The sequence below is a fragment of the Channa argus genome, chromosome 16, assembly GCF_033026475.1.
Source record: "Channa argus isolate prfri chromosome 16, Channa argus male v1.0, whole genome shotgun sequence".
Taxonomy (NCBI): domain Eukaryota; kingdom Metazoa; phylum Chordata; class Actinopteri; order Anabantiformes; family Channidae; genus Channa; species Channa argus.
In genome coordinates, this window is record NC_090212.1 from 11,888,680 (window position 1) to 11,902,950 (window position 14,271).

Sequence of the window (14,271 nt, forward strand, 5' to 3'; positions counted from 1 at the left end):
GCACATTTCAAAAAACAAACAGGAACAGTAAAGCACCTCAACACTGCAGTTTACATGTTTGCCTTTTTTTTTCCTTTTTATTAAATGTGAATTCACATGTTAGTTTGAGCCCATCCATTTCAGAGTATCCGCCTAAATACAAAATAGGCATCATTCTTCATCACATCCTTTTCAAACGCAACAAATAACACATCTGTGTACATATATTCACAAACTGAAAGCACAGTCAATGGTGGTATGTACTTATTTATTAAAAGATGAGTCAAAGACAGATTCACACTTGGAATGTGAAGTAACTACTGCCTAGAACTTCCAACAAAAATGTCTTGGCATATAATTAGGTCATATTCCAAAACCCTTTATCAAACAGACTTCATATGTAAGACCCACATAAAAATAAACAATATCTGCTTTTTTTAAGTGCAAGAAATAAAAAATACAGGTTTATGGTTAATGTTTAAAAAAAGAAGGCAGTCTTCAGTTTTAAAATAAAGTTTCATTTCATGAAACAGGACTATGGAATGTTCTTTTTTGCTTGCTTGTTAAACTAATGCCAGATCACCACTGTATCAGACTATGCCTTTGTTTCTTTTGTTTTGCAAAACTCTTTTTTCCCTAATTTTCCATCAGATTTCAATGGTCTGGTGTCAGCTATGCCCATTATCCAATCATATGTGTCTATTAACATTCAAATTGCAATAATTATGTGTTTCTATAGTATGCATCACACAATGAGGCCATATTAAATTGTTTTGTATCAGTTCCAGCTGATTTGTTTATTTTTCCGCCTGGACAGGCTTTAGCATCATAACATGAAATGATGTTGACAGTGCACAAGTCTGCTTTCCATCACTTGCTACAATTGTTGATGGTCTGAATCTTAAAGAGTATATATTGCACAAAAAATGAGAGGGGGAAAAAACAGTATGTGCCATAAAAAATACCAAAATCCAGTTTCACACCTGCGATTGGGACCCATCCACATATCACGAGTATGATATACATAAACTCCTAACTTTACTATATTACAGTACATATACAATCTTGAAACTAGTTCCAGCTCTGAGGTATGTGTTCCCCATGATGCCATTGTATCGTCTACAAATACTCAACAAATCTGCTCTACAACTGTACAAAACCTAGTTTAAAATCACAAGGCATTTTTGATGCAAGTTTTAATTTAACTTAATCCTTAAAACCAGGACTCGCTTGCATGCTAAAAAACAAATGATAAAGGGAAGAAGTGCCTGAAACTCACTGAAAGCACAGTAAGAACATTCCCTTTTAACTGTACAAAAATATGCCTGAAAATATCTTACTTTTCTTTTAAAAAGATGAGGTCTGTTATGTATCAAAATGTTTCCTCCACACCTGTATTCGGCAGAGGTTTAGGCTGCTTAATTTTCCAAACCAGGAGGTAAACGGAATCAGTTACAAAAAACAAACATTTGCGGCATTTAGAAATTACATAAACCGTTGTAAAGTAAAATCCTGAACAATTGTCAGTTCACAGATTTGCTTTGAGTCAGTCCACAGTCCGTTTTCAGCTCCCTGCAGTTTTTTATGTTTTAAGAGGATAAGATGCATAGAAGTTCACGTATTTTTCCCTTTGTGGTCCGTTTAAGCTGAACAGTAAATGCAGACCTAGTGGGGAAAAAATCCATAAAACCCTGTCATGCTGCCAGAAAAACGTCTGCAGACTTTGCTTTTTTTTTTTTTTTTTTTGCTACCAGCTTCATAAGCATCTCATTCCTCAAACCTCACCTCGCCTCCTGGTCCTCCACCTCCAGGACCCTTCAGAAAACCCACAGGAGGCAGGGCTATAGGGACAACTTGACCAGGACACATGTAATTTCATTTCTCCCTTCTCTGTTATTACTAGAGGAACTTCGTTTTTTTTTTTTTTTCAATTCAGTATGTGAAGACCAGGTCGGAAAAGTTCGCCTCCAGCCAGTCCCCAGCAATCATCTCACTGAGTTCTGGCGTGCAATAGTCTGGGAATTCAAAGTGAGAGCTCAGGCTGCCCTCACTGAAAGAGTCCAGGTCCTTATCCACAAACGACAGGGAGAGGTTTCCTGAATTAGGGTTACCAAGCTCCGAGCCTTGGGCACTGGGGGCGAAATTTAAACTAAAGTCAAAAAGCAAATCGTCCGCGTCCTCGCCGGAAGAAGAGCTGCTGCTGGAGGAAGAGGAGGATGTGGAGACCGACCTGGAGGATGCTGGTGAGATGGAAGCAGCGTGCAATGTGCTCTGCTTGGCAATGTTTTTGATATTATAAAACAGTCTGTTGTTGTTCCGCACTTCTTCGTACATGCTCGTCCCTTCGGATTCAGCCGAGGAACTCAAAGTTGGGCTCGCGGGAACTTTGGCTACATTGTACGGCCTCAGGCACTCCTCGCCCCCCGCCTTAATCCCCATCCGGTAGTCTTCTTCGTACTCGTCATCGTCGTCCTCATCAGTGAGCTCACTTTTCACAGTCTTTGTAACTTTTAAGCTGGGAAATACACAGTCCTCGCCGTAGCCCTGAGAGGACTTGGAGCCGCTCTTAGTCTTTATCTTTGAACATTTCTTGCTTGGAGTCTTTGTCATTTTGCCGCACTTCTCCGGAGACGGTGCTGATGATTTTGAACTGTCGAGTTTTGGCTTTTTCTTGGGTCTGTACTTGTAGTCGGGGTAGTCAGCCATGTGTTTTAGCCGCAGCCTCTCGGCTTCTCTAATAAACGGGATCTTTTCACTGTCCTTGAGCATCTTCCACCTCTTGCCCAGGCGCTTGGAAATCTCTGCGTTGTGCATGTCCGGCGACTGCTCCATGATCTTTCTCCTCTCGATTTTCGACCAGACCATAAATGCATTCATGGGTCTCTTGATGTGACCGGTGGCTGTCTTGCACCAGTCCGGGTTTATCGCTACCGGGCTGCATGCCATAAATTCACTCTCCTCAGAATCGGTAGCCTCCCTGGACATGCTCCCGTCCGTCTCGCTGTTGTCTGTGTGCTGCACCATTGTCCCCCCCGTTTATTTAAAAGTCACTTTCTGTCCGGACGCTGCAGTGTCTAACAGCCCAACACTGCCAAGGCGGCTCAGCTCTCTGTGTGTGCGCCGGTTCGTCCACGTCCTGTGCGTAATGTGTGTCTCAAGCTCTGCACTCTTTTTCCAGAGTTACAAACTGCCTTCTTAACTAGTTATCAGCTTTTTCATGTCCCCTGCGTCACACACAGCCATCCAATCACGTCTCTTCCACTCCGCCCAGCAGACTCCATCCAAGACTCCCATTAACCCCTTTATTCCTCCCTTCGAGCTCTCATTGGAGTGGAGGTGGGGATTTGTGGTACACAGCGTCTGGGGCAACACGCCGGGCGAGACACGCATATTAAATACACAGTTAGCACCGTGCGCTCTTGAGATGAACACTACTCACCAGAGCGCACATAAAACTAAGGCTGTCTTCCTTATTTTAAAAGTGAAGAAAAACACTAAAGACAAAAGGTTTCTATCCAGACAGACACCTACTCCTTTGCACATGTGTCTGGAGGAGAACAAGTAGGTTATGTGATTATTTGCTTTTTTCCCCCTCCCATAGGTTGGATACTGAAGGTGGCGCTTGGACACTGTTGCAGGCGCCTGGGTGCGTCGGTGCGCCCGCCTGCCTGGCTGCCTGCCTGCTGTAGATGGATGCATTTTAGCAGCTGGTAATGGTTTTAGAGGAAGACTTGATGCTGTCATTAACATTTGTATAACCTCACATGTTTCATGCTTATCTCTGAGTGGCCAAGTGTTATCGTGTGTTCTACTTTATAACGTGCTCGTTTTCCCGTTTGTTTGCATGTCTGCATTTAAAATACGAATATAGGTCAGTAGTTCATTCTGCTTTAGAGGTCTTGTTTATAATGTGTGAGCACTCAAAACAAATCTGCAGCATCCCCTAGAGCCGCATTAATAAAAATAATGCTCTTCCTGCATGCGTGCAAGCAATTTATGCCATTTTGTTGATATTTCTATATAATAATACGAGTTTTACACAATACTGATAAGTGAGAAAAAAACACGTGCTACAATTTCTGGATTAATGTTTGTGTTGTATATTATAAAGCATGCAGGCAAGCAATAATTCTCATTCAGATTGGAACATTTGGGTGTGCAGCCCTGAGTTGAGCTCCCTGCTGAGTTTGCTGTGTCAAGAGGCAGCCTAGCATCTAGCTGGCTTCTACCAGCACCCCCTCCACCCTCCTCCCCCCGGCTCTGAGAGGTAGCCAGCAGTGCTATTGGAGGCTGGGGCGATAAGGCGTCCTGCTTTTTTCTCTCTGCTTCGTCCCCTAGAGGGCAATCACTTACCCTTTTGAAACCCTCCCCCCACCCATTCGTCGTATTTTCCCCAGCTGGGGCTTAAGAAGTGTTCACTGATACAGAGCTAGGCAGCTAGAAACACGGAGAGGGGATAGCAGGGGAAAAGAAAGAGAAAAAGAGGCACACAGGGGGAAAGAAGACAAGCCTAAGGAGACTGAGGCAGTTTGAGAGAGGGAAAACTGCTAAGAGATAGAGGGGCTCTTACCTTTCCATCCTTGAAGCACAGACACAACTCCATGTCTGTGTCTCTCTCTCAGACTGAGATAGGGCAGAAATGCTTTATCATGACCACCCTGAGCTTATTAAGCCTTATCAGATATATGTGTCGGAGCAGGGGTCTCTAGAGGTTGGCATATAGAAGTCTCGCTGCCAGTCTGTTATTTTCTGATGAATTCATTTGAGTGGTATTCTTAATGCTGGCAGCCGAGGTTATTTCAAATTAACTGACAGTATGGTATCATATATGGCACAGTTGGGATTCTAGGAAAATGCAGAAAATCTGATATTGCACTAAGATTTCTGTGTATTGTGAGTTGAACAGAAATCACCTAAAAGCGTAGTATTCAGAGCCAGAAACTTTTTGTGTGTGGTTTGCCCCTTGTCTATGCATCCTAGCCCGGTCCAGCCAGCCTTATCTCTTTATATGATGGTTTCATGCTGGAGATGAATCAGAGGACTGCTTAATGATGAGCATGCGGGGTGGCTGTTCTGCTCATTAGCATGGCTCATTATTGGCTGTGAATGAGGTGCTGGTGTCAGCCCATACAGCCTATGAGTCATCTTAGGGAGGGTCTCATTGCCATGCCTGCCTCACACAGATGCACCAGTAATATACCACCACTTCTCCTCCCTCCATCCCACCCCGACTGCCTCATTCAGTGACTGGTGATCAAAGTTGTGGGATACTGAAACATGTTCTGCTTTCATTTCATTTTTACTCTGCAGCTTGACGATTGCTTATGATTAAACAGTGAAATCCAGAGAGCTACATCATCATAGTATGATTTCTAATACCATTTGCTTTCCAATCCCCCAAAGGCAGATGTTTTAATGCTTATTTGCTGCTTTTCATGTCAAGGGAGAGGGCATTTTATTCCAGAGCAATGGAGTGTTGAATTAAGCAGTGGTTTTCATGTACGAACACTGAAAGATGGGTTTAGGAGAAACAATTCCCTTTGCTTTGCTTATCTAAAAGCCCCCCAAAGCAGCTGGTACACTCACAAAGGCCCAGTGAAGCGTTAGATCAATACTAACCCCGGCTAGAGGCTATGTAGTGCTCAAAATGCATGGATCTATCTCCTCTGCATAGGCTGGAGACAGGTGTGGACTTCTGGAACTCACTATCTGATGGCTGCACAATGGGTAAAAGGAGGGTGGGGGGTGCTGAAGCGGGTAGTGAGGAAAGAGGGGGTTGCTCTGGTAGCACATAAAAACGCAAATTAACTTTTCACTTGACCGACACATTCTTGAGTATCCTGTGTACTCAGGTTACATTGTTTATTGGCATGCTGTGAAGTGGTGGTTTTCTAGCCCATATAGTGCAGCCAGTTAATGCTAATCCGGTGCTATGCATTAAACTTATGTAACGAGTTTCAGAAATTTCTAAATAGTATAAGGTAAATCCCTCCAGATGTCTCTTTCCACGTGGACCTAAAGGTTTTTATACAGAACCCAGTGGCATGTGAAACTTAATATCAACTTGCATATTGGAAGATTTATAGTTTCTATGTCCGTTGCCTGTTACTGCGACCCATTTTGTTGTCTTAACTTGTGAGATGATACTAAAATGAGCTATGTCAGCTGGTCCCGCATTTGTCTCAGTGGCTGCCTGATGCTACAGTCTCATTCCTCAAATCTTATTCCGTCTTCCACTCGCAAGGTAAGAAGAGCTGCGACAATAAGGAGGAGAATCTCACAGCAGTTGGAGGTTTGGAAGTGTTTGGTGCCTCCAAGGCCATTTTATGCCCCCGCTGTTGCTTTACATTCTCAACTCAATGCAAATGTATCTCCAGGGTGTCAGGTTCTTTTTTGACCTCCTTGATGTGGCCTCTGTCTCTCAAGGTCTGACGCTTAGCGGATACTTGAGACTGGAGTATCTTGTCGTGAATGTAAACAGATGATGCTTGAGTACTGTGCTGGAATGTTTTTCACAGGGATGCACAAATACAATCAGACGCTAAAGGTGCTAGTACCCTGTTTACATTTGTACTTGCAACAACACTGTGTTTATGAGGGACAAACAGTATTCTGAATTCAGTCCATGCATGCATTGAGTTTTGTTACGCCCAAAAGTTTTGTTCCTTTTCAGTCATACACAGGGGTGGAAAGACAGTAAAGTATTGTACTCAAGTATAGAGCCCAGGTACTTTTATAGTAGGTGTTTCCTGCTACTTCACACTGCATTCCAGAAGCAAGTAATGTAGTTTTTAATTATATTTATATTTAATTATATATTATATACAGTTATATGGCTCCAAGCCAAGTCATATAGTTTTAAATAGAGCTTGTATTGTATGTTGAGAAACCACAAAGAATAGTGATCAAAGAATATCAAAAGGTACCATAACACTCATTCTGCACATCCACTACTTTTAGCTTGTGTTCTTTAATTTCATTTGTCTGATAATCCTACTGATTATTGAGTAAGTAATGGGCATACTGTTTTTGCCACTGATGATATAACCAAACTCAACAACCTCACCAGTAAATACTCACCCAGGCAATCCAGTATGCATTAAACCCACAGGGAGTCTATAAACTTTCAGCATACCCGATGTAAGACATGTATTGGAGTGGGTGTAGGACACAAGTAAAACTGTTACTAAATACTTTGTGGCTAAAGAAATTACTGCGCTCAGCCATTGCACTCAAATATATGAATTAGATTTTTATTAGATGACTAGATTTAAACAGTTTCTGACAAGGTGACAACTATTTGAAAACTGTGATAATTATAAGAGTAAAGCATCTTTTTCTCTTTCTCACAGCGTGACACTGACCCACTAAACAACAGGAATCCACAATGGCCTGAAGGGGATGACATCATCCTCAAGCAACTCTGGCTTACACAGTCTGATATGTTCTACAATAATCATATTGCCATGCCATTCCCCATAAGCCCCAGCTTTTTAAATCCTTTAATTATATAGCAGCAGCATTGAAGCAGTGTTTACTGTAAGATCCCAGTGTACCTAGTTTTGCATTGCACATTGTGTGTTTTGTTAATAAACTTGTGTGGAGGAAGACCCCTCCAGGCGCTTACAGCCTCCGTAATGAGAGTGTGTTTAGTCTGGAGACTGTGTAGGACTAATGCTGATGGATTGTATGGCTGCAGGTCAGGTCTTGCACTCTCACATACTGGTGAAGACTATAGATAGAGCAAGAAAAACTTTCATTAGTATTATTGTAAAACATAATGCGTGACAATCAAACATAAAGTTACAATTACTGCCTTAATATAATGTAGATTATCACTGCACTTCACTGCCATAGAAAAACAAAATGACACGTAGTTTACAGTTGGCGTTTGGTGTTTGTTTCAAATTTTTATTTAGTATATGCACTCAGTAAGGCCGAAACACCACCAACCTTAGAGAAATAGATCTGTTGATTATATTTCACTCAGACAGTTAATGTCTAAGCAGTGTGGGACTTCCCAGTGAAGCCATGCGGCTCTGTTTCCCTGCTGGCCAGCCCAGACTTGCTCCCTCACATGACAAGATAGTGTTGACTACAGGCCAGTCCACAGATAGACTGCTGAGGGGCCTCTGCTGTTCTTAGTCATTCTCAGTCGCATCCTGTGCTCTGAAGTTTTACTGGTTTATGATCTTTGCAACACCAGTCCAATAGTGACAGTTCAAAGCAGCATGACAAATTGAGACTCTGTGGCTTGTCAACAGATCTCAGGAAGCATTGTACTAGGTCCTGAAGGTTTTCTAATTAGTAGGTAGAATAACTTAGAAGTAGAGTCAAGGACTATTAGTTCTGTTTTTTTGTTTTATTGATGGCTTCATTACATTTCTTTTGTTGATATTTACAGCTGCAAAGTACATCTCAAACTGCTCTGCCCAGTCCTCCATCTCCCTGCTGTGCTATACTCTTACCATCTGCTATGCTCTGCCACATTTGGCAAAGCTCTTTAGGTATTAGTCATTATCAAATTACAATAAATAAGAAAGCTTCTCATAGAGAACATAGTGTGCAAGATTGTGTAATGTCAGTCTTCACTCATGCTTCCTTGCTTTACTTATGTTGATAAAGATATGGATTTTCAGATGTAATTTCCCGAAATCTGTTTCTTATCAAACCGAGCATATTGTTTAAACTAATGTATGTGGTTGTTCCCATCAACCATCTCATGTCTATTACTTTTTCAACAGTTGAATGAATAGAATTTAGTCGAAAAGCTCCAACACGGCTGGACAAAAACAACGTTGCGAAAATCAGCCACATCAATCAGGCTTTAACCTTGGAAACAAAGAAGAAGAAATGGACCCATGGAGAGACAAACACCCAAAGCAAATCTGAGCATTCACTCCTGTTTGAACAGTGAGCAGATAAGATAGCTCAAAGTTATCAGCCCAAGATGAATTCCCAGAGGAACCCCCAGGAGGGGTTTCATCAATGTAGTGGGAAGGAGAAAATCAATCCCTCAAACCACATATGGTGACAAATAAGCACCTAAAACTGGAGTGAATTTAGTTGTACCCTTATAGGCTTTATGCAGTAAAAAGCCTGTCTGAAAAGTAAAGAAATGCAAAAGACGTCACTGATAAAACACATCAAGTACACACCAATAGCGTTTGGAAACACAGTCATGATCATGTGGGCCAGAATGAAAACATGCTTTTTTTTCATTTGTGAGGTAAACTCTGGTGATCCTGTATCATTCTAAAATCCACGCTGGTTCTGTTTCTCATACTCGTCACATTCAGTCATTCATTTTGACATAAAAACATTGAAGAAGTGCCACATAGTAGAGAACCTGGTGGGTTGAATGTAGATTTACACTTTTCGAAAACCAACTTTAGGTTATGTGTAGAAGGTCATTCCAAGATCAACCATAATGTGCTGGCTGAATCACAAGGAAAGTCTTCCTCACATGTATTTATGTACTGAGTGTACGTCTTAAGAAACCAACTGTGCCACAGAAAATGAGAAAACTTCAATAGATTTCTATGACTTCCTTTATACTTTGCATTACATATGCACATATAGACTGGTATTTTCCCAGACATTCCTTCCATATCAGAGCCTCTGTATGTCCTCTCCATATACTGACTCACTGCCCTTTCCTTCATGTCTATTAGGGATTTCTTAGACAGACTTTCAGATTTTCATAAATGGCTTCTTTTGCAAATCCTCCACATCCTGCTCTATTTGCTAGGAGCTATCTCTATCTTAACGGTAAAGGTCATTGGAGGACACTTAGGGATATGGAAAGGCTAAGCTGTGTCTGTGAGAGTGTTTAACAACTATCTAGAAATCAATAGTAGAAGATTTGGTAATGAGTGTGTCAGAGTCACAGACCAACTCTTGTGTGCCTCAGCTTGGTGCTTTCATTAGAGTTTTCTTGGATGTCTTTTTAAAGTGAACAAGTAAAAGCAGGTCTGAAGTGTTAGATATAGTTATATGTGTCATATGCAGATGTTAGAACTGAGTGGTGCAGGGCATGTATGAGAGCTGTAAGAGCGTGGTGAGCTGTGCTGTAGGTGTGACAGAGGAGTTTAATGTGGAGGTGGGTCTGCATCAAGGATCGGCTCTGAACCCCTTCTTGTTTGCTCTGGTGATGGACAGGCAGACAGATGAGGTTAGACAGGAATCTCCGTGGACTATGATGTTTGCAGATGACATTGTGATCTGTAGCGAAACCAGGGAGCAGGTGGAGGAAAATCTAGAGAGGTGGAGGTCTGCTCTGGAAACAGAGGAATGAAGGTTAACCACAGCAAGACTGAATGTGTGTTCACATGTGTGTGAATGAGAGGGACCCAAGTGGAACGGTGAGGTTACAGGGAGCAGAGGTAAACAAGGTGCAGGACTTTAAGTACTTAGGGTCAACGGTTCAGAGAGTGTGGAAAAGAGGTGAAGAGGCGAGTGCAAGCAGGTTGGAACAAGTGGAGAAAAGTGTCAGGTGTGTTGTGTGATAATAGAGTATCAGCAAGAATGAAAGGAAAGGTGTTCAAGACGGTGGTGAGACCAGCGATGTTGTTCGGCTTAGAGACAGTGGCACTGAAGAAAAGACAGGAGGCAGAGCTGGAAGTAGCAGAGCTTAAGATGTTGAGGTTCTCTTTGGGAGTGACGAGGATGGATAGGATCAGGAATGAGGACATCAGAGGGACAGCTCATGTTAGATGTTTTGGAGATAAAGTCAGAGAGGCCAGATTGAGGTGGTTTGGACATGTTCAGAGGAGAGATTGTGACTATATCGGTAGAAGGATGCTGAGTTTGGAGCTGCCGGGCAGGAGGTCTAGAGGAAGACCAAAGAGGAGATTTATGGATGTAGTGAGAGAGGACATGAAGTTAGTTGGTGTGAGAGATGAGGATGCAGAGGATATGGTTAGATGGAGGCACATGATTCGCTGTGGCGAGTCATGAAAGGGAACAGCCGGAGGGGTAACAACAAAGAAGAACTGAGTGTGTTAATGTAGGGAAGTAATGTACTTCTTTCAAAAAGGTAACCCTTCTTTATAGCTGCTTGTATAAATGAATATTTATTGTTATGCCATTGTCAACACAAAATCTTGGTTTTAAAATTCTGGTCTCCTGGGATCTTTTTACAGCGAGTTCTTGTGTCAATAGAGGAGCTCAGGATTACAAGATGAGAGGTGTAAGACAATTCAGATAATGCAGAGGAAAGCAAAGTTTCAAGAAACCACGGAAAGAATGAATTTAGTCATAAACGTGTGAGCGGATTAGCTCTTCTCTTATTTCCAACATTTCCTCTGTGATACGTCCCTACACTAATCTCATTATAAGTGTCTGTCAAGCATAGATGACAATTCATTTTAACAAAGTTTCCTGCTCGCTTTAAATTCACAGCCTTCGTCACAAATGAAAACACATGAGAGAGTCCTCTGGAACAGACATGGGCTAACAAGGAAAAGCGAATAAGCTGAGCACTTTTGATCATTTCTAACCCTGACTAACAGGAATAGTTTAAACGTGTTTTCGCTGTAGCCATTGCAGTGCTTAATAGTATAAGGATAAGTGGCTCACTGTGGGTGCTCTGAATTTTCCTGGTAAAACATAGTAAGAAGAATATTCCTGCATCATGTATTTTTTTCTTTTTATGTTCGTAATTCACTGTACAACTCCGTTCTCTGCATTCTGTTTGGTGCAATGGATTTTTCATTTCTTTCCCCTTAAGTTTATGGAATAATAATTCTGCTTTCATATCACTATCAACTAATTTTGCCAAGAAAATACTTAAAGAAAAGGCACCCCATAAAACCTGTGGGATACACACAATTAGTGTATTTTTAATTGTACAGAACCATTATAGTATATTTAGTTTGATAGACACAATTATTTACCAGCAGAATATAATGACTTTACTACGTCTGGCTGTGTGTAAGAGCTGCCTCCCCTCTTTCTTTCAACAAGAAATGTGAAAAATATCTCGAGGCATTATGCTTGAACTACTTTTATATAACAAGCTTATAGTATAAATATTCAATTGGCGCTCTTCCTGCAGTATACAGTATAGTGCACTAGCTCATATCATGTCTGATGATGTATGTAACTTTCAGTGAATGTGCTGTAATAGGCTTCAAGCTAACTGATATATATCACAACCCCTGCGATCTCTATCTGCACATCGCTGAAGTAATCTGACCGTTGTTGATAAATACTGTGAGAGGTCTTAAAGTGGAAGACCGGTACCTTAATCACAGCTAATCCCTGGTAGCTAGACATGTCTTGGGGGGACACAGGGATGGACACGTCACCCCATTTGCCAATAGCTATAGCTTTAAAACCCTGTCATTAGTAGCCTATAACCTTTCTGTCACTCATCGAAACTGACACAGCTGCTGCTTAGTTCACTCTTGCAACTCGTCACACTTATGCACAAATCATGTGGACTGACAGAAACATGCTGGGACATAAGCAAATACAAAAGATAATATACAATTTTCACTTGGGCAAATTGTGCACACGCTGGTGTTGCTTTGAGAAAGCATAACTTTATTGGTTCATATATCAAATTCCTATTTTCTATTTCTGAATTGAGAGAGAAGAAAAAACTGTCCAACACCATATACAATATACTGTGTGGGTGACAGCATTTCAGATACCTTTATTTTGGTTAATGATTGATAGGGTAACACTCATTCTCAATCAACATATAACTATCAGCTCTGTAGGCAGATAAGGTCCCTGGCAGTTTATTGTGAGATAGTCTTTGCAGGCCTTTGCTGGTAGACAATGGAGAATTAACTGTTATCTTGGCAAAAGCACTGCCATTAAGCCTTCAACAATAAGACCAGGGTTAAGGATGAAGTTGAATGACAGCTCAGGATGAATATAATTTCCGTGGAAGCGATAAAGAGGGGTCTTGTACTCACACTAAAAAGCAGAATAATTTTTTCACCAGGTTGTCTGGTCCTACATATTTTCATTCTTCGTCCCATTCACGAGTGAAGAGGTCACATATAAAGGCGGACAATGACCAAGCTGGAGAGATTGATGGTGAGGATGAACAGGCCAGCGGTATCTCAGCTAAATCAAAGCTATTCACCGTTAATGAAAATAAGAGAGAGACTGCACTGTAAATCATCTTATGGCCTAATGTATTAGTGATAATGAATTCACGCTGCCACATTTAACCTTAGTTTTGCAATTCATTATATTTGAGATTAACAAGGGAGTGAACTTAAGTGAACTGTCTGCAGGGAATTACAGCTGAGGCCTCATTGTCAATCAAGGATTGTATTCCGATGTCTTTCATTAGGGTTGGAGGAATTAAATAAGACTTTCTTTTAATGGCGGATGGCTCTCCCATTTAACGCTCCTCTTGCTCTCCCAAGATGGTTAACTCTTCATTACCCAAATTAAAGGCATCCATCTCTGTTGGCTCCAGCCACATTGCCATGACCTCTACCTGTCAAAACTTTCATGTAAGCTCTTGAGTGATGGATGATACTCCTGGACCCCATTGTCAAAATTATCCAGCGACTGTCCAACCCTCTCTGATCCATTCAATCTATCTCCCCAGGCTATGTGCCACCAGCCATGATTTAACAATGAAGCTGAGGCGCTAATTTACTCTCATAGAAATTAGAAACTACCTTTTAATTATATGGCTGGGAGTGTTCTAAGAGTTCACAGGGATCACCACCAAAGCTTTTAACTCGACTTTGTAGGGGCTGATCATTTATATTCGTCAGGGGCTGTTCAACATACCTAAGACCAGAGGGAATTTGAGAAACCATCAGGAATAGGAAATAAAGAAAATGTTGAAATCAATATTCACATTTGAAGGTCACAGCTGTTAGTAAAGTTTATCATAAGATGCATAAAAAACTTTAAATAACTCAGTGCATATTTCCAAATTTGATACATCACTGAGTAATAAATCAGGTTTTGGAACATAATTAATTGAATAGTCAATTGGGACTTGATAACTTATTCTGAGAACGTTAATATATGCAGGTGGAGTTCTGATCAATAGATGATATGCACTGTGGGTGTTGCTGGGTCGGCTCTAGAATTGCATCATGCTCAACTGTTTACAGAAAGTCTTTGTTGACAAAGGAAGCACAGTTCCCTGAACTTTTTTCCTCTATTTTCCTCTCTATTTGCATCACCTTCAGACATATGTAAATGTTCAAACACATGCCACACGTCATACATAAAACATGATATAAGTGGTCCCATTCTTGTCTGACCTCTTGTCCTCCTGCTTCTCTCCCAGACAGATCTAGATAA

At 41.3% G+C, this 14,271-nt stretch overlaps 1 protein-coding gene across 1 annotated transcript; it reads right to left on the reverse strand.

Annotated features, from left to right (window-relative positions):
• Nucleotides 1-233: 233 nt before the first annotated feature.
• sox11a (SRY-box transcription factor 11a) lies at nucleotides 234-3,195 on the reverse strand. The gene has a single exon (XM_067480457.1). The coding sequence runs from the start codon at nucleotides 3,001-3,003 to the stop codon at nucleotides 1,912-1,914; it is 1,092 nt and encodes a 363-aa protein (XP_067336558.1). The 5' UTR covers nucleotides 3,004-3,195; the 3' UTR covers nucleotides 234-1,911.
• Nucleotides 3,196-14,271: the final 11,076 nt, after the last annotated feature.

Excerpts from the sequence above, each read along its gene's own strand:
- sox11a (XM_067480457.1), bottom strand. The coding sequence starts at position 3,003 with ATGGTGCAGCACACAGACAACAGCGAGACGGACGGGAGCATGTCCAGG.